The 20,790-nt window shown below is 39.6% G+C and overlaps 1 protein-coding gene across 3 annotated transcripts in view; it reads right to left on the minus strand.

Annotated features, from left to right (window-relative positions):
• The window catches only part of MEGF10 (multiple EGF like domains 10), a 393,852-nt gene that overhangs the window by 51,251 nt on the left and 321,811 nt on the right, over positions 1–20,790 (minus strand). For all 3 annotated transcript variants that reach the window (XM_032627808.1, XM_032627809.1, XM_032627810.1), the window contains 3 exons: positions 8,026–8,272; positions 6,287–6,407; positions 2,350–2,486 (listed from right to left, as the gene is read on the minus strand). In XM_032627808.1, coding sequence (XP_032483699.1) covers positions 2,350–2,486; positions 6,287–6,407; positions 8,026–8,272 — 505 coding nt within the window. The remainder of the gene's footprint in view (positions 1–2,349; positions 2,487–6,286; positions 6,408–8,025; positions 8,273–20,790) is intronic.

The raw sequence follows: 20,790 nt of genomic DNA on the forward strand, positions 1-20,790 counted from the left end.
TCCCTGGTCGGGGAGCTAAGATCCCACATGCCTCGCGGCCAAAAAACCAAAACATAAAACAGAAGCAACATTGTAACAAGTGCAATAAAGATTTTTAAAATGGTCCACATCAAAAAAAATCTTAAAAGAAAAACCTACTGAAGCGTGAAAAAGACAGTAACAAACATGAAACTATACTGGAGCCATTTCCAATAAAAGTAGGAAGAAGACAGGAATTCCCACTATTACCTCTATTTGTCAACATTCATTCAGAGGTTTAAATTAATGCAACAACTCAAGAAAACAAAATAATCATTACAAATCTTGAAAAGAAGAGCCTAACTTGTCTTTATTTGTAGATGATAAAATAACCATAGTATTTGCTAAAAATAACATGAGAATTAACTAAGAAGTTTGGTAGGGTGGCTAAATAAAAAAATATTCAAAGGCAAGTTCTTCTTTATCCAGAAATATCTAATTAGAAACTTAAATGGGGGCTTCTCTGGTGGCGCAGTGGTTGAGAGTCCGCCTACCGATGCAGGGAACGTGGGTTCGTGCCCTGGTCCAGGAAGATCCCACATGCCGCAGAGCGGCCAGGCCCATGAGCCATGGCCGCTGGGTCTGCGTGTCCGGAGCCTGTGCTCCGCAATGGGAGAGGCCACAACAGTGAGAGGCCCACGTACAGCAAAAAAGAAAAAAAAAAAAAAAAAAAAACTTAAATGGGATTTTTCAAAAATTACAAAGTACTTATAAAAAAATTTAATAAGGAAGTGCAGAGTCTAAGTGTGTGTGTGGGGAAACACCCTACAGTATCTTATTAAAAGTCATAAAATTAGACCAGAAATTTAGAAAGAAAAAAATTAGAGAGGAAGGTTAAAGGAATTCTTAATTCACAGATATCACCAAAAAAATAATGATACCTAGTATCTATATAGCTTCTAGACATCACTCAAATAATCGCTAGTATTTATACAGCTCATAGAAATCATTCCACTACAATAATAGCTAATATCTGCAAGTTTCAGCACTGTTCTAAATGCTTTAATGTACTCATTTAATCCTTATAACAACCCTAGAGGAAAGTACAGTTATTTATTTGAACATTATAGATTAGGATGTTTCCACGGACACAGGTTCCAAAATCTTTGTTTTTGGCTATTATACTCTTTTGCCTCTCAAGCCTCTTTCTCTAATTTTACACACACATCTAGCAAGCTTGGTTATCAAGTCTTCCAGAATGCAACAGATTAAAGAGCTAATTAGAAGCCGTAAAAGCACTCTGGGTAACACTTTACCACCTAACACAAAAAAGGACAAGCAGTGGGTGTAAAAACCACGCACCACATGAGCATCACGTGCGACCAGAGAGCCGTGAGTCCCACGGGCTCTTACTCTATCAGCACTGCACAATGAAACAACTGTTATTCTTTTTTTTTATCCTTTTTTTTAACATCTTTATTGGAGTATAATTGCTTTACAATGTTGTGTTAGTTTCTGCTGTACAACAAAGTGAATCAGCTATACGTATACATATATCCCCATATCCCCTCCCTCTTGCGTCTCCCTCCCACCCTCCCTATCCCACCCTTCTAGGTGGTCACAAAGCACCGAGCTGATCTCCCTGTGTTATGTGGCTGCTTCCCACTAGCTATCTATTTTACGTTTGGTAGTGTATATATGTCAATGCCACTCTCTCACTTAGTCCCACCTCCTAGAGAAATGGAAATAAAAACAAAAATAAACAAATGGGACCTAATGAAACGTAAAAGCTTTTGCACAGCAAAGGAAACCATAAGCAAGATGAAAAGACAACTGTCAGAATGGGAGAAAATATTTGCAAATGAAGCAACTGACAAAGGATTAATCTCTAAAATACACTGCAGCTCATGCAGTTCAATATCAAAAAAAAAACCAACTGCTATTCTTAAGAGTACACAGCATCATAAGAAGGTAACTTTATGCCTGGCATACTTTTTAAAGATACCTAAGTACACATCCCATTTTAAAATAAATCTATCCAAAAATCTTTAAAATGTAAAAAGTATTGGTGCTTGAAGTGGCTGTCCTAAACACTTAACTGTATAGAACTCATCCATCATGGGTTCTGATATTTTATTATTTTTTTTAAATAAAATATAATATCTTCAATTCACCATTGCTGTATCTTCAATTCACCATTGCTGTCTGTGATCCAGTTTCTATGCACTGAGTTGGGAAGGAATCTGTCAAACACACTGATACCTTACAGATGCTTCTTGGATGATTACAGAATAGTCACAGACAAATGGTAGTAAACGTGTTCCCTGGACCCTCCAAGCTCTCCTTTCACACCGTTACAAACAGTCAGAGAAGCACAAGGATGTCCCTTACCGTTCCCCTGTGTATCCGGGACTGCAGTGACATTGGCCCGTGGTGGCATCACATGTCCCTCCATTATGGCACTGACATTCTTGTGAACAGTTCTTTCCAAAGCGACCCTCGGGGCAAGGCTGACCACACACTGTGCCCTGCATTCAAAGAGACTTGGGAAATTAGATGGGCCTCCAGCCAGGGAAGGGCCAAAGGAGAAGGGAGAAAAGAGGGGAAACAAAAAGGGAGGAGGGATATAGGAACAGGGCTGCAAGAAGATTAGATAAAGGAGATTTTAGAACACATACACTCTCTTCATCATCTCGAAAGTGTTAGAAATTCTAAATTGACTTATTTGCTTAGTAGGCCTAAATCTCAAGATATACTCATAGGTGGCAGAATAGTAATCTTAAGAAATACCTATATTAAAAAAATAAAGTTACATCAAATTATTATGGAAACCTAAGGAATTTACAAATCCTCCTAAGTATTCTTCCTTGGGCCTTACATGTACAGTAAGTCAACAATACTTATTGAGCATCCATTACATAAATGACAACATCTGGCCCAAATGGAATATCCAAATGCTTCACCATATGTTCTAGAGAAAATAAACTTCATCATTGGTTTTATTTCTTATAAGGAAGCATAAGAAAAGACTGACATTTTTTGTACCTGAATTAATGATAACATTGCCTAATAAATACTTCAGTAGAAATGAACCTAGACGTTTTATTTCAGAAGAAAATACACTTTTATTTTCAGCAGGTTCAACAAACATTGTTGGGCCAAGATCAATAGGAAAGCCTATTTCCTGGGGAGAAAAATCGAGAGAGTAACTTGGACACATCTCCTCACCCTAGAGGCTGTCTGTCTTGTCAGATACTGTCATATTTATTCCAGTACTATGTGGAGAAGCATAAGATACTTTGCCAATAAGTCAATGAAATATTCTACTACTTTCTACTTCACTCGTCTACATAACTTGGGCTTGTAGCTTATCATCTATTTACTGGAGTTACTGCTTCAGCAAACAACATATCCCAAGTAACAGGAATTTTTACAATGTTTTTAAATGTTGGAAGCTGTTGCTTTGTCCTCCTTCTCTATAAAAAAGACAGACTGTGGGCACTCTGATATTGGAGGCTAGCGAACACCAGATGGTTTTGTAAATGTTTATTCTGGGTAGTGTAAGAAAATACATTTCCTCTAACTCCTGGCTATCTACAAAGGCAGTTGGTGTGCTAATTAAGTCTCCTCTGGTGGTTTCTAGTTACCTACCAATGAGGAAAGTTCTTCCAGAATCTTGGAACTGAAAAAGCCTTTGAGAGGTGATTCAAATCAATACTTAACTGAGAATCATCTATGTGCCAGGCATCGTGCTAAGCTCTGAGAATCAAAGATAAATTCACAACCTTTAATTAGCTCACAACATGGTGAGGGGGAAAGATGTAAAAATAGCTCTGACCCCTCCATTCTAGCACAACATATTAACATGACTAAAGTAATAACACGCCTAGGGTTAATCCATGATAAGCAGGGGTTCTGGTGAAAATTCTCACTCTCTCAGGGACTAACTACTCACATTTTGTAATGGTCCCACATAAGCTTCAGAGATGCTGTTGAAATATTATTTATAAATAAGGATTAATGTCCTACTTAAAGCTATTTGCTCACATTATTCCTATTAGTTGAAATACATACATGTGTATGTGTGATAGGAATATATATTCATCATGAAAAGTACCTAGGATGATTGCACAAAGAAAATGTTGTAAAGAGAAGTGTAAGTTGGAAGCTCAGCTATGCACATAAAAAAATGACCTGAAACATTCAGTAAGAAACATCTATCAAGGTAGGGGTCCCAGAGTATTGGGGAGGCTCCACTGGGCTGACGGAGAGGGCCATCTGCCCACCTACTGGGACTCACGGTCCAAGCTTGTGGTTACCACTATCCCACATCATGACCACCCCGACCCAGAAGAAGAACAAAGCTTCAATCTCAAGATAGGCAACTCTACAGACAATGTCTACACAAAAATCCTAGGAGTAACATGCCTATAGCTCCTCATTCAAAGAACACAGAGCTCCCTGGACACTCTGCTATCCCAGCAAAATCCATCCCTTGCCAAGGACCAAGCAATGACCAGTGTTGGCAAAAGGTTGAATACGAGAAATAAAAGAAGAGAAGGAGTCAAAGATAATTCAGCATTTCTACCTTGGGCAACTAAAAAAGAAGTTTTGGTTTTAATGAGGATAAAAAAGGTAAAAAAGGAATTGCGGTACAATGAAGGATTAGGGGTACAACAAATTTGGTTCTATGACCACTGACTTTGATGGGCCTGCTTCCAGCTCAGCAGTACTTCAATAGCTCCCCTGTTCACCTCACCATGAGGCATCAATAAAAGGCCCCCTTGCACTGACTCCATTGCTTCATAGAGTTTCCCCAGGCTCTGCTTCCTTGTCTTGCCCACTTACCATTTCCAGCTCTTGCCTTGGTTCTGATATTTCTTTTCCACTTGTCCCAGTGGTCTTAACATCTTGAACTCAACCTTACTTCCCGTGATTCTCACCAGGAAGTGGACTCCAGGTCTCCTTTGCTCCATGCCTACAACAAGGGCAATCCCAAACCAGTCCCATCCCATGTCTGGCTCCTAAGGCAGACATCAAATACACATCTGTGGTCAAGTGAGGGAAAGTCAAGGTTTGGGAAAATCAGCAGATGATTGTTAAAGCCATGGATACTAATGAGCTTTCCAGAAAAGATTTATAGTGACAAAAGAGAAAGATAAGACTGGAACCAAGGAAATACTGTAAGAAAGCAGTATGTGAAAGAAGGGGGATTAGGAAAAGAGATTTTTAGTAAGAGAGGTAGGACAGAGGATTATCAAAAAGTGGAGGGAAAAGAGATTAGGAAAGGGAGGTGGATGAGCAACAGAGTCAAAAGCTTTGGAGAAGTGAAGCGGAATGAGAAGAGAGGAGTTGTTACTGGATTTGGCAATTAAGTCACTTGAACCCCTGTAAGAACAGCTTCACTACAGTTCATGGAGATGGAAGGTAATCATCAAGTAAATTGTTCTTTTATTTTCTGTATGTTAACGAAGGAAATAGACATTGGTCATTCACTCTTCTGCCTTCAAGCAGACTTATACACTAACTCAGAGAAATACGAACCAATGTTATTTCCTGATTTCAGAGTAATCTACTTAGTAAACCAGCTTTGACATTTTTTATTCCACATAACATTAAGCCTGTGAGACACTACATAAAGAGTAATGAGAAGGCCACGCACCACGACGAAGAGTAGCCCCCGCTCACCGCAACTAGCGAAAGCCTGCACACGGCAACAAAGACCCAACGCAGCCAAAAAGAGTAAATGAATAAATACTAAAAATAAATTAATCATAAAAAAAAAGACAGAGTATCACAAAGTTTGGGAAGTGTGGTGAGATATAGCTTCCTCTTAAAGTATCATACTATAACCTCTGAGAAGTTCTGCAATACTTGGAAAACCCAGCTTTCCTCAATGTGTCTCCAGATTCATAAGACTGAATAACTTTTTCACGTAACACTTAACCTGTTGAGAATAATGTTCCCAAGAGTAATAATGATCCATAGAGCATAATTATGAAAATGCTTATTTAAATAGTTGCAGGGGTTGACAGCTCTTGCTGTCACGTGTAAGGCAAGATATTTCCCTTTTATATCCTGAGGGGAAATGCAGAACAGATGGCCTACTATCTTTTCCATGAGGACCCTTAGTACACTTCAAGTTCAGGATTTAATCACCTTCTGCCTTCTCTGGTCTGAAAAATTCCAGCTTTGAAATGATCAGGTATTTCCAATTTTGGAATCTTTAACCATCAATGTAACTTTCTTTTGTATCAAAGTCCTCCACATGCGTTTTCACTTGAGTATCCTGGAACAGGGTGCTTTGGGAGGGTGGAAGTGAGCTTACCAGCCAGCCAGAAGGACACGAGCATTCTCCAGTGACATGATGACATACACCTCCATTTTGGCAGGGGCATCTCTGCTCACACTGTGGCCCGTGCTTGCCAGGGGGACAAAGATCCTCACAGCTGAGGGATTAACATGTGACAAAGGACACCATGATTTACCCAACCACACAACCCTTAGGTTCATAGACACAGCAGCACCCACAGCCCTAAAATAGACCAGATTTCTCTGTCCAGTATTGTTCGTTTCATTAACATCAAGGGCATCAATCATATTGGCTGGAAGGGTCTTTGAGGGGTCACCTAGTCCTTCCCTTTGTTTGGGGATATCTTCTGAGTGATTAGCTTTTTTGATTGGGAGGGGGTGGGGGATGATGCTAGGCTTGTGGGATCTTAGTTCCCTGACCAGGGATTGAACACGGGCCCTCGGCAGTAAGAGCATGGAGTCCTAACCACTGGACCACCAAGGAATTCCCATGTTTTGGGATATTTTCTAATGAAACCATTTCAATTTGAGGAGACTCTGTCCTATCAGAGAGCACCAAGGATGACTCTCGTGGGCCACACGCTCCCTGGAGACAGGTACTTTCCATGTAACTTTTATAAAGCTCATGGGTTACACTAGAAGTCTATTTGGTGTGTTTGTTCTAACCTCAAAGGAGACTGAAACGTCTATACATCACCCCATTAGTGTACAAAATCTTCATAACCAATTTTCAGCGTTCTCTTCTTCAGAATGACAAGCCCCCTTCCCATATTGTATGAATACACCTTCTTCTCTAAGCCTTTAATTGTCTTTTTTACTCTCCTGTAAAATTGCTGCAAGTTTCCCGAAGCCCTATGCAACTGTGGCCTTGATAAAAACCCATAAAAGCAATATTAACAATTAAATAGTCTGAGATGATCATCCATGCTTCTGAAAATCAGGGCTTTCTTGGCTAATGCAATTTTTTCCTTAGCTCGACTTGTATAGCCCTAACACTGTCAGCAGGAAGTATTTACCTAGTCAGCCACATTTTTTGCAAGTTCTAATTCTGTGACTTACAAGTGTAATTTTCTCATTAAGGGAAGAAAATTTTTTTATCTCCTACTTTTTTTTGGCAAATTCTGCCTCTTAGTCTGTTTGCTAATACAAGCAAACCGAAGAATGCCCTTCCCACAAAATAAAGTAGTAGAGATTAAGTAACTGCTTTAGTGTTCCCCAGAAAGAATTAAACTATCTGTGTGCACATATCCTGCACAGATGTGATATATGTACTTTCATATTCACAAAGCAACATACATATCTATGGGCATTAAATAACCCAGCTAACCTTTCATCATGGACTATTTCTGACATCTTTCACCTTCCTTCTTCTCTAAGGCACTGAACCCACCCAGCTTTATCCAGCTAATTAACAGAGCAGAACAACGTGGATCATTAACAGCCGGCAGTGTAATGAATGCAATTGAGGGAGTATCAAAGTGGAACCCAAATCTGCCCCAACAACCCCCAATACTGCCATTCAGCACAGCATCCTGGCCCTCTCTGCCTCTGCTCTGCCAAAAGAAGGCATGGAAGCTGGCTCTGAGGCTCTGGCTGGGCTCTGATGCTCTACAGCAAACAGCATCTGGGCCTGGGGTCCTATTCCCTCAGTAACTCTTCAGGCAGCAATAGAAACAGAAGCGCAGGAATATACCAGCAGCATGAACAGAGAGGGTGGGTGGGCTCTGCTATGCAGCTCAGCAGCAAGTCACTTACAAGGCTCCAGTGTAGCCGGGTGGGCAGCGGCACTCCCCCGTGACGTGATCGCAGGTAGCTCCGTTCTGGCACTGGCATCTCTGGTGACAGTCGTTACCATACGTGCCCTGCTCACAGCGCTCCTCGCAGCGCCAGCCCCGGAAGCCCGCAGCGCAGTGGCAAGCCCCCGTGATGGGGTTGCACAGAGCCCCGTTTTTGCACTGGCACCGGCTGCTGCAGTGAGGCCCCCAGTGATCACCGTCGCAGGCTGAGGTTGGGGAAAGAAACAGTGGAGGGCATCAGAGTACAGGTGTGGGTAATGGCAAGCTCTTTAGAAGCAGCTTTCCTCTCCCTTTGGAGAGAGTGGATTGATGATCCCTTCATCACCATTCCTCAACAGAGCAGCAGGGCTCGGGCACACATCCATGGCAATATTTCACTGGTGCTCTGCAGTGGACCACTTCCTATCACTCCGCTGCTAAAGCATTGCTATACTGTTCAACTCCATGCCTGTGCTCAGCCTATTCCCTGCACCTGGAATGTTGCATTTGATGTGGCCAGAGTCATTGGCTAGGGGAGGGTGTCAGCAGTTGTAGGGAGAGAGGAGGCTGGCTAGGCAGATGGAAATGGTCAGCTTATGCAGGGGTTTTTATGCACACCAAGAAGTTTGGATTGCATCTGGTGGACAAGGGATTGGTAGTAAAGGATTTTAAGCACTGAGGGACAATGGAGATTTGCCTTCTAGTAAGATCAGCTGGCTACAGCCTGAGGAGGGCAGGAAGCAGCTGACAAGGAGAGGCGGGAGTTGGGGCAAGAAGCATAGTACTCAGGGGATCAGTGAGGGGGCCTCGCCTCAGGCAATGATGAGAGGGACAAAGAGGCGACCCACAGGCAGTCCACTGAGGAGTGGGCTGGCCTTGCTACAGGTACTGGCTGAGCTCTCAAAAAGGAAACTGCTGCTGTGCTTTCAGAGGAATCAATCAAAATACATGTGATTGGGAGGTAACCAGAAAAGGTAGGGAAAAAATTGACTAAATGTTTAACGTCACTGACTTTAAAATACAACAAACCTGAAACTGATATGGACAGCAAATAAAAAGATAAGAGGTACATGAAACCAGGTAATACAAAAGCAGAAAAAAGCATTTAAAAGACATATTTTGTTTTTAACAGCTTTATTGGAGTATAATTGCTTTACAATGGTGTGTTAGTTTCTGCTTTATAACAAAGTGAATCAGCTATGCATATACATATATCCCCGTATCTACTCCCTCTTGCATCTCCCTCCCACCCTCCCTATCTCACCCCTCTAGGTGGTCACAAAGCACTGAGCTGATCTCCCTGTGCTATGCGGCTGCTTCCCACTAGCTATCTATTTTACATTTGGTAGTGTATATATGTCCATGCCACTCTCTCACTTCGTCCCAGCTTACCCTTCCCCCTCCCCGTGTCCTCAAGTCCATTCTCTATGTCTGTGTCTTTATTCCTGTCCTGCCCCAGGTTCTTCAGAACTATATATTCTTTTAGATTCCATATATATATGTTAGCATACGGTATTTGTTTTTCTCTTTCTGACTTACTTCACTCTGTATGACAGACTCTAGGTCCATCCACCTCACTACAAATAACTCAATTTTGTTTCTTTTATGGCTGAGTAATATTCCATTGTATATATGTGCCACATCTTCTTTATCCATTCATCTGTTGATGGACACTTAGGTTGCTTCCATGCCCTGGCTATTGTAAATAGAGCTGCAATGAACATTGTGGTACATGACTCTTTCTGAATTATGGTTTCCTGAGGGTATATGCCCAGTAGTGGGATTGCTGGGTCATATGATAGTTCTTTTTTTAGTTTTTTAAGGAACCTCCATACTGTTCTCCATAGTGGCTGTATCAATTTACATTCCCACCAACAGTGCAAGAGGGTTCCCTTTTCTCCACACCCTCTCCAGCATTTAATGTTTGTAGAGTTTTTTGATGATGGCCATTCTGACTGGTGTGAGGTGATATCTCATTGTAGTTTTGATCTGCGCTTCTCTAATAATTAGTGATGCTGAGCATCCTTTCATGTGTTTGCTGGCAATCTGTATATCTTCTTTGGAGAAATGTGTATTTAGGTCTTCTGCTCATTTTTGGATTGGGTTGTTTGTTTTTTTGATATTGAGCTGCATGAGCTGCTTGTAAATTTTGGAGATTAATCCTTTGTCAGTTGCTTCATTTGCAAATATTTTCTCCCATTCTGAGGGTTGTCTTTTCGTCTTGTTTATGGTTTCCTTTGCTGTGCAAAGCTTTTAAGTTTCATTAGGTCCCATTTGTTTGTTTTTATTTCCATTTCTCTAGGCGGTGGGTCTAAAAGGATCTTGCTGTGATTTATGTCATAGAATGTTCTGCCTATGTCTTCCTTTCAGAGTTTTAGAGTATCTGGCCTTACATTTAGGTCTTTAATCCATTTTGAGTTTATTTTTGTGTATGGTGTTAGGGAGTGTTCTAATTTCATTCTTTTACATGTGGCCATCCAGTTTTCCCAACACCACTTATTGAAGAGGCCGTCTTTTCTCCATTGTATATTCTTGCCTCCTTTATCAAAAATAAGGTGACCATAGGTGCATTGGTTTATCTCTGGGCTTTCTATCCTATTCCATTGATCTATATTTCTGTTTTTGTGCCAGTACCATACTGTTTTGATAGCTTTGTAGTATAGTCTGAAGTCCGGGAGCCTGATTCCTCCGGCTCCATTTTTCTTTCTCAAGATTGCTTTGGCTATTCGGGATCTTTTGTGTTTCCATACAAATTGTGAAATTTTTTGTTCTAGTTCTATGAAAAATGCCAGTGGTAGTTTCATAGGGATTGCATTGAATTTGTAGATTGCTTTGGGTAGTATAGTCATTTTCACAATGTTGATTCTTCCAATCCAAGAATATGGTATATCTCTCCACCTGTTTGTATCGTCTTTAATTTCTTACATCAGTGTCTTATAGTTTTCTGCATTCAGGTATTTTGTCTCCTTAGGTAGGTTTATTCCTAGGTATTTTATTCTTTTTGTTGCAGTGGTAAATGGGAGTGTTCCCTTAATTTCACTCTCAGATTTTTCATCATTAGTGTATAGGAATGCAAGAGATTTCTGTGCATTAATTTTGGATTCTGCTACTTTACCAGATTCATTGATTAGCTCTAGTAGTTTTCTGGTAGCATCTTTAGGATTCTGTATGTATAGTATCATATCATCTGCAAAGAGTGACAGCTTTACTTCTTCTTTTCCGATCTGGATTCCTTTTATTTCTTCTTCTTCTCTAATTGCTGTGGCTAAAACTTCCAAAACTATGTTGAATAATAGTGGTAAGAGTGGACAACCTTGTCTTGCTCCTGATCTTAGAGGAAATGCTTTGTTTTTCACCATTGAGAACGATGTTGGCTGTGGGTTTGTCATATATGGCCTTTATTATGTTGAGGAAAGTTCCCTCTATGCCTACTTTCGGGAGGGTTTTTATCATAAATTGGTGTTGAATTTTGTCTAAAGCTTTTTCTGCCTCTATTGAGATGATAATATGGTTTTTATTCTTCGATTTGTTAATATAGTGTGTCACATTGATTGATTTGCATATATTGAAGAATCCTTGCCTTACTGGGATAGGCCCCACTTGATCATAATGTATGATACGTTTAATGTGCTGTTGGATTCTGTCTGCTAGTATTTTGTTGAGGATTTTTGCATTTATGTTCATCAGTGATATTGTCCTGTTGTTTTCTTTTTTATGACATCTTTGTCTGGTTTTGGTATCAGGGTGATGGTGGCCTCGTAGAATGAGTTTGGGAGTGTTCCTCCCTCTGTTATATTTTGGAAGAATTTGAGAAGGATAGGTATTAGCTCTTCTCTAAACGTTTGATAGAATTTACCTGTGAAGCCATCTGGTCCTGGGCTAAAAGTCAGATTTTAAAATGCAGTTCCAAAGGAAAGGAAGAATGGCCATGATTCAAGTCAATGAGCAGGAAAAAGAGAGCAGAGAAGGAAAAAACCTCAATTGTAAACATTCTAAAATTTATGAAGGGTGACAATAAGCAAAGCCTACTCTCAATATGCATTGCCTAGGCAGCGGTGCATTTATTAATTAGATGCTATAAAAATCACTAGGGAGGAAGCACCCTGCCTAGAGCTCCTAGGATAAATTGCTTTTATGATAAAAAGAAAGTTTCATTTCATAAACTTTTGTAACGTCAACAGATCTGGAATAAACTATTGAAAAAAACACAACTAGGCACACAGCAAACAACTTATTAGACTATTAGATGTGCAGGATTTATCTTACATTATTAGAACCTACCTTTCACTTCATAATTTCAAAAGGTTTAAATGAATAATTCTGTTTTTAATCAGTATGGCTTTGGTCTCATTAGTACTTTAATAAACATACTTTCACACAATTAAAAGCAGTGGAAGAGAATTATCGAACCTAAAGCAGATCAAGAAAGCAATTACTGAAGAACTCACAATATTCTTTCACAAAATAAGATTAAGTGGTAGTTCCAAGATGATATTTCAGCCTAATTGTTGTTCATATGAGTAGTATCTTTTATTGCCTATGGATATGGACAAAGTTGTGTTTTTTTTTCAATTTTAATTCTTTCAATCTAAGATTTATTCTTAAAAAAAAAAATTACATGGTATGTTCCTTTAAGACCTCTCAGCTATCCCAGTTGGAGAAGAATCTGTCCTGTTTTGAAGGTCCCCCAAGGTAAATTACATAGTCCTTTGTAACTTGTTCCCTAGTTCATCAATCCTAAGAGTACAGAAAATCTTCATTCCAGGTAATCCAAATCCATTATCCTATAACTTGATCCCCCCCTCCTCTTAACAGCATAGTCAATCCTGTACATCACTGTTCCCTATATTGTAAATGATTTTATTCCTTAAACATGAATACATCCTTGACACTGCTCTTTGTTATACTAAATACTACAACCTCAATACTTTTATGTGTTTTTTAAAAGTTTATTCAATTTCACTCATTTTCTTTGCTGAATCCTCTCCAGAATGTCTACATCCCTCTCAACTTCCGGGAGCCTCAGGTGCTAAATTAAAGATCCATTATTCCTTATGTATAATGGGGGATTAATTGATTGACGCAGAACAACAATGTAGGTAATAAAATTACCTTGATAAGGATATCAAGATCATGTCAAAAGCATTAAAAAAAAAACATCACGATGACTTAGGGTTCTTTTCCCTCACTGTGATATTGGGGTAAGAGTGGGCTGGAGCACATATGTTTTCTAGAATATATTTTACAACAAGAGGAGAGTGGTAGGAAGAATTCAAGTACTGAGGGGATAGAACTGGTCTCTCCTCTCCTTCATAACCCATTTATTTGTACATCCCATTCAACAGCTTCTCTCCCAGCAGAGCAGTCAGGCAGAGACCAGTTCTATTTTCTCGGGATTAGATAAAAACAAACAAACAAAAAAAAAACCCCTAAGATATTTCCTCATGGTAGAAACAAGTTTATAGCAGACATTGATAACTATCAGCATTAAAGAAAGGGTTTCAGGCTTTTAAAGAAATATTATCGTGCCGACATGGTTAATTTCCTGCCTATATCTAAGCACTGTGGCATGCTTTGAAGTGACAGCTTCTCCCCTTGGGGTTTTATTTCTCTAAAAAGCCACTGATACATAGGCCTCACAATGTGAATACTAAGCACCAACATGGACTCTACTGGGAAGAAAATCCACATACAGAAGTCTACAGACAAATAGACAGGAAGTAGGACAAGTAAGATACAGAAGCCTGGCTTGAATGTAGCCATCAATGTGACTTCCTTTCCTTTCTTCATTTGTCATATTTAACTGCTTCAACATACCCACTTTTAAATGTATACTAGTGAGTTACACAGTTTATCGCACAAAAGCCAGCTTTCTTCCCTGATTACTACAAATACAAGAGTATGTTGACTGTCTAGTACAAGAGGGAGAATTTGTTCCTTATGTTTAGTGCCAAGCTTGGCCAATTATCCTGAATTCAAGTACTGTATTTAGAAAGACAGTTTGGAGAGAGTCTGAATTCAAATCATCTGACATCTTTTAGTTAACACCTCACTCAAATTTCAAGGGACAAGTATTTCACTCCTCAAGAAAAAGGGACTGGGTTGTCTCCCACAGACAACTTTTTAAAAAAATGTAATATGTATAACTGAATCACTGTGCTGTACAGCAGAAATTAACACAACATTGTAAATCAACTATACTTCAATAAAATAAAATTTTTTTAATGTAGTTAACATGGAAATAACTTGAATATCCTAATAGGAAAAGGTAAATGAACAAAATTTTGTTTCAGATTAGATTGAAAAGAACCCAGATGCTAATAAGGAAGCGATGCCTCCTTTTCAGCTTCTGGTTTCAGTTCTTATTGTGTGAACAGCTAGAAATGGGCTATCAGATGCCATGTGCCCAGAATCATGCAGATGTTTCAGGAGGCAGCTTAACGAGGGTCTCAGCACAGACAGCTTGCTCTAAGAAGCTCTCATAATAAGTTGGAAATAAAAGGGATTTTAAACTACTGTGTAATGTCAGGAGTATACAGACCATGCCACAGCTCTTAGGGACAGCTTAGCTGAGCACTGGCTCCTCTCAAGACAATGGACTCACCCTGGAGCTCTAATGGCTATAACTTCCAATGACATCTGTAACCACAGGTTATGTTCAGGGGCTGGGGGCTCAAATTCACTCAAGTGATATCTCTTAAGTACCTGCCTTGTGCCAGCCATGGTACCAGGCCTTGACTTCAAACAAGAACAATAAAGCTCATGCTTCTACAAGCTTACAGTTTAATGGCAAGGTGTCAAGTTACTAGGTAAGAGAATAACCTGTGACAGGTAGTGAGGTAAGGATATGGACTGGGTACAACGGAAAGCACAGGGATGACACTTAACCAATGTTGGTGAGTCGGGAAAGGTTTCCCTGATAAAATGAGGTCTAAGCGAAGACCTAGAGGCAGAGAGGGCCATATTTAAGTAAAGGGCAGAGGATTTGTACATGGGAAAAAGGGGCACTGCAAGGAGAGGGAAGTTGCAGGGGGTGTTACATTCAGAAAAATGATACATGCGGTGGCCAAAAGCCTTTTACATGACAAACATCCATGAATGCCCTCTTGGGCTTCTACACTATTGTATCATGGCCACTGTCATCTTTCTTAGCTGTGTGCACAACAAAAAGAAGTATAGAAATAAGCAGAGAAGAAGAGATATTAGACATGTCCTCTCCCTCCATCAGTCCTCCCCAGCCTGCCAAGCTCAGCTCAGAAACCTCTGTGCTTCAGGTACATTTTACAACCCAATCTGAGATGCTCTCTGAAAAAGGCAATATATATTTTCCACGACACTCACTCTGCACTTAGATCACAGTTTTTATATATGTTTGCCTTGTCTCATATCTCTCAAATAAAATTGAATTTCATAGGTGTTAAGACACACGGACACCCTTCTAGATCTCAGCAGTTATCAACAGAAGGTTTCATACAGTCATGTCCTGGCAGTCACCTGGCTGACAATGATGGTGAGAGGCATTCTTATTCAGAGATATTAAGCTGTGGAAAACTGTGCAACTGAGTCATGAAGTAGTGTAATAATAATGAGGAGACTGACACTTACAGTGAGGATGATTATCTCTCCCTTTTTTGGGAAAATCAGCATGCTTATGCACTATTATGGGATAGCAGATACCACATCTAGTTTAGAGATTAGTCTGGGAAAGTGTATCAAAAGCCCGTTACTGGGCTTCCCTGGTGGCACAGTGGTTGAGCGTCCGCCTGCCGATGCAGGGGACACGGGTTCGTGCCCCAGTCTGGGAAGATCCCACATGCCGCGGAGTGGCTAGGCCCGTGAGCCATGGCCACTGGGTCTGCGCATCCGGAGCCTGCGCGTCTGGAGCCTGTGCTCCGCAACAGGAGAGGCCACAGCAGTGAGAGGACCGCGTACCGCAAAAAAAAAAAAAAAAAAAAAAAAAAAAGCCCTTTACTCATAAATTCCTCTTTGGGGATTTTTCTAAAAGAAACAAACATAAGTGTGTAAAGACAATTAGTAATACTTACATTGTGCCCACAGATGTTGTTCTAAGCACCTGAAACAGATGAATGACCACAGTGTCCCTATGAAGCAGGGACTACAGTTACCCCTATTTTATAGAAGAAGAAACCGAGATCCAGGTGACGTGCTTAAAGTTACACAGGCAAAGAGTGGTTAAGAACAGACCTCCCATCTTCAGTTTGGATTCTAAACCACTCTATTCTAGCCCCGCCCAAGCTTTAAGGATGCTTATAACAGCACTGTTTATAACAACAAAAAAATTAGAAACAACCTAATTTTCTAGCACTGGTGAAAGGACTGGTGAAAAAAATTTTGGTATAATCATACAATGGAATACCATGCATCAATTAAAAGTGATATTATAGAAGAATATTTAATAAACTTGAAAGATGTTTACAATATTGTAACTGTAAAAAGTAGATTAAAAATATGTAGCACATGATCCAATTTTAGCAACAGATTAGAATAAACTAGATGAAATTGTCACTAACTTAGGTCAAAAATGGCCTAATATCAGCAACTGTATATGGTTGAACCTAATATGTGGGGAAGGGAGGAGAAGAGGGAGAATGAGAAAGACACAGAGACAGAGAGACAGATATTGAAACACTCTGTGGGCCAATGGGACCACTGGGTACCTCTGGGTCTTAAGACTGTGCGTGATTTTTTTATTAATTTAGATTAACTAGATTTTCTAAATTTTCTGCAATTGAATGTATCCTTTTGGCAGGAGCAGAAAAGCAAGCAAAAAGTTACATTTTTAAATAGTCCAATCTGCTGAGCATTTATACTGTGCTATGTTCTGTGCTCCACGCTTTACACACCTCTCTCCAGTCCTCACAGCACTGACAAGGTGGGTGTCATTATCACCTGCAGCACATGGAGGATATTTAGGATGAAAACATGTAGGTAAAATGTCCAAAAACACCAGACTGTGGTATCAGTACTTAAACCCAAGGTTGTCTGCAAACAGAAGTCCAAGCACTTTTCACAAGTCCATTCTGCTCCTGAAGTAGTGAAATCACGTATTTTGGTTAAACATAATATCCCACAATTATGTTTTTCATCTAATATGATCCATTAAGGTGGAGCAGCCAACGATAAGACCTTTCACTGAGCGAGCCTATGGGGTCAGCCAGTGACTCAATATTCAGGGGCACTGAAAATAGGAAATTATCTCAGTAGTGAGAACATAGGGCATTTCTCAAAGAGAAAATAAAATTAAGGAGATGGTTAAATCTGAAGAGCTTCTGTAAGTTGAAAATGATTCTATGCAAACAGAAAGGGCAGTGAACTCACTGTGAAAACAGTACTGATGCTATTAGCTGGCCTGCTAAGGAGTACTCTAACCTGAAAACTAGGCCTGTATAGTACCTGACACATGGCTGGCTCTCAAGATATATTTGGTGAGTGAATGAAAGTGATTGTGCATGCAGAGCAGGATAACTAACTTGGACAAGCAGAGAAACCTTAAAACCATCATCACAATTCTAGGTACATCCTCCTCTCCTAATTCACTTCAAGCAGTCCAGTTTTCCACGCAAAGGACAGGGAGAGAGAGAATACGTTCCAAGATACACTGAGTTTTGAACATGTGTCAGCATTATGCAGCTACTTTATTTTAACCTCACAATAACTCGAGAAGATGGGTATAATTACTCCAACATTTCATGTGAAAAATGGACTCAGATGATAATTTGCTCAGTCACTTAGCATTCAGGTAGCAAAAGCAAGGGTTCAACCCAAACCCATCAATGCTTCCATATCTGTGCTCTTCCACACACCCTGTGGACCATCCCAAGTGAGCAATGCTCATCAATTACTGGATCCGATATCAGCGCTCATTACTGGCCTGCTTTTCAAAGGGGAACCTTCTAGGACAAAAGTGTCACAGATATTTGAGAAGTAATATTTGCCTAAAATGAGAGTTCCCAGGCTTCAAAGTGTTAGTAGCAGGTTCATCAGAATGATTTGATAAGAAATGTTCCAACATGTCCATAGCCATGCATGTATTGACAAAAACAAGGCATTAGGAAAAATCTTTGAACAAACGAGAGATGGTTTAGTAAATCTCTTGTTTTTGTGTAGACCAAGAATAAAGAAAGGAGAACAATTCGAGATACAGAGAAATGCCAAATGGACAGATACTCCAGAGGAAAGAACAAGGGCACATGAATACATTGTCTCATCCAAACGACTCCCTCAGCAGGAAAAAAAAAAAAAAAAAAAGGATGAAATCATTTTTCCCTTAGAGAAAGAAGTGATGGTTATCATCAAATTCACCTTGTTACAAAATTCATCAATCACTAGCTGGCTCAAGAAATGGGTACAATCACTTAGCATTAGACAGGCCTGGACCTTAGCAGGAACACTGTAACTTCATAGGAATGGAAACTTGAGCAAGTCCCTGACCTTTATTACACTTAATTTTCTTTTTGTAAAATGGGGATGGTGAAATGTACTAATTACATCAAAAGTACTTGTTGCTATGTGTGGCACAGCACAGATCTGGTAGCAGCAGAAATTTTATTCCGTGGTTGGCACAGTGGAGTGTCCCACCCCTAGAAAAACATCCTCCAGCTGTATATGAGGCTGGAATAACAGGCCTGTCGGTGGTTTTCATTATTTGTTTGTCTTGCATGAATCATTCATGCCAAAAAGGACAACTTGGTTCTCAACAATGTGAATTCCAAAAACAAATTGCCCAGTAACTCCATAAAGTAAAATCAAGCCCTGGTGTATCACCCTTTTCATCCATTTTTATAAAGCCAATTGGAAAAAGCTCAGACCTGGGATGAAAACCAGCATTAATTTACATCCTATTCTTAATTGTCAATTAAAAACTGGATTTAGAAATTGCTTACTTGCTGACGATTAACATGTTCAGAGGTGTAAGCTCATACATGGAGCCCAGAAATATAAAAGGAGAAACTTAGAAACAAACATGTGAACTTCTTAATAATCCTCCCCTTAGCATAAAGAAGTAGATGGTCATAAATAAAATCTAAAGAATCCTGCCATATTAGAAGGCATCAATTCCAGGACTTGATTTTTCCCCAGCTTATCTACACCCACCAAGACCACAGAAACAGCCTTGAAACACAGTTTGAAGTATAAGATGCTTTTTTAAAAGCAATTGGTTCTGAATTATAGCGAAAAACAAAAGGGCCCAATTCTGTGTGCTTGTGTTTGGTATAAAGAAACCTTTAGATGAACTGAATAGTCCATTTTTTTGTTTTTGTTTTACCTTGGTTTAACACCTCTGGGATCGAAGAGGTAAAACTGTAGAACTATATGGGTTTCAAGAACTTTGTGGATACATCTCTACCAGATACTTACAACGGGATAGTGTGTTGAATCTTGGAACTCATGTTTATCATAGGGAAAGTGCCATCAGTTTATAATACATAACTACCCTCACCAGGGTTGCTGTTTGAAGTAACTAAGACTGTAAGTGCCCTTAACATCTAAATGTCAAGCATCTATTAGGTTACATCAGTCAGCTATACGGACTTAAAAATATATTTTTACATGGAGTTTCACCGTGATGTTCTCCATTGACTTTAAATATAGGAAAATCTGTGATTATGAGAGAATTAATAGGAAAGAAAATTCAGCCCTTCATATTCTCATATATAGACAAAGCACAAATAAGTCACTTTCAAGAAAATATCTCTAGAGTGCAGTGGGTTTCAAAAGAGACCAAAATAATTTTCTGCTGTCTCAAAGGATAGAAAAACATGATTCTTCCTGAATATACACACTTTCTTCCCAAGCCTTGGTTCCCTCAGGGTCTTTTATCTCCCTGTGATTTCATTCCTTGTGCCTCAGGCTAACAAGGCTATGGTGTGTCATTCCCTTTGTTAATGTAGAAGAAAAGATCCTCATTCAAAACATCAAGTGCTTTAAAAATAAAACAAGTTTGTAAAGCTTCTCCATCCATGAAGAAGAACAATAAAAATGTATTTTCCAGATCCTCTGAAAGCACTAAAACCTCATGTCCTTCACATGTCAAAAAGCCGGCTGGAGAGCTGACAGAGTGCCAGCAGTCACTATGGACAACCACCCAGTGCTGTTTATATTAATATTATTCAGTGGCCGAGAGAGAGAACCTTTATTCTTCTTCTTTAAAAAATGTTTATTAAATGAATTTTCGAAGCATGAACTGTCATTTTATAACATCAGTGCATGCTTATCCCAAATTATGAACCAGAAAAAAGGGTGTGAAATGTTTATTCTTTAATGTTTCTAAATATGAATGTTGATGTCTCTCAACGAGAGCATATTGATGACTCTATTCACAGTGGAGGGAAATCTCAAGGATATAAATTGTAGGCTGGGATTAAGTAAGGGATTTGGGGGGATTACATTTATTCACTGAAGTCAAAAGAATAACAACGACCTTGGGAGCCATTATGGGATATCTTGCTTTATAAAGTCTTGCCATATTTTTGCTCTTTTGCTCATTTATTCTTCCATTAAAAATGTACAAAGCAGCTTCTATGGTTACTAAGTTCTGTTTGTTGAGTACTTACTATTGCTCCTCCCTAAGACCTGTCCTATAGCTAAGATTTCTTTGTCTACTGGAAGAGACTGGCCAACAGTGAGACTCATCAGAAAAGAATGTGCTAAGTCTTGCAGTGCACAGGACACTCAAACACAGAGGACTTACACCCACTGCGCCTCTGGGCAGAGGAGAGCAGGG

This window comes from Phocoena sinus, chromosome 3 (genome assembly GCF_008692025.1).
Source record: "Phocoena sinus isolate mPhoSin1 chromosome 3, mPhoSin1.pri, whole genome shotgun sequence".
NCBI classification, from domain to species: Eukaryota; Metazoa; Chordata; class Mammalia; order Artiodactyla; family Phocoenidae; genus Phocoena; species Phocoena sinus.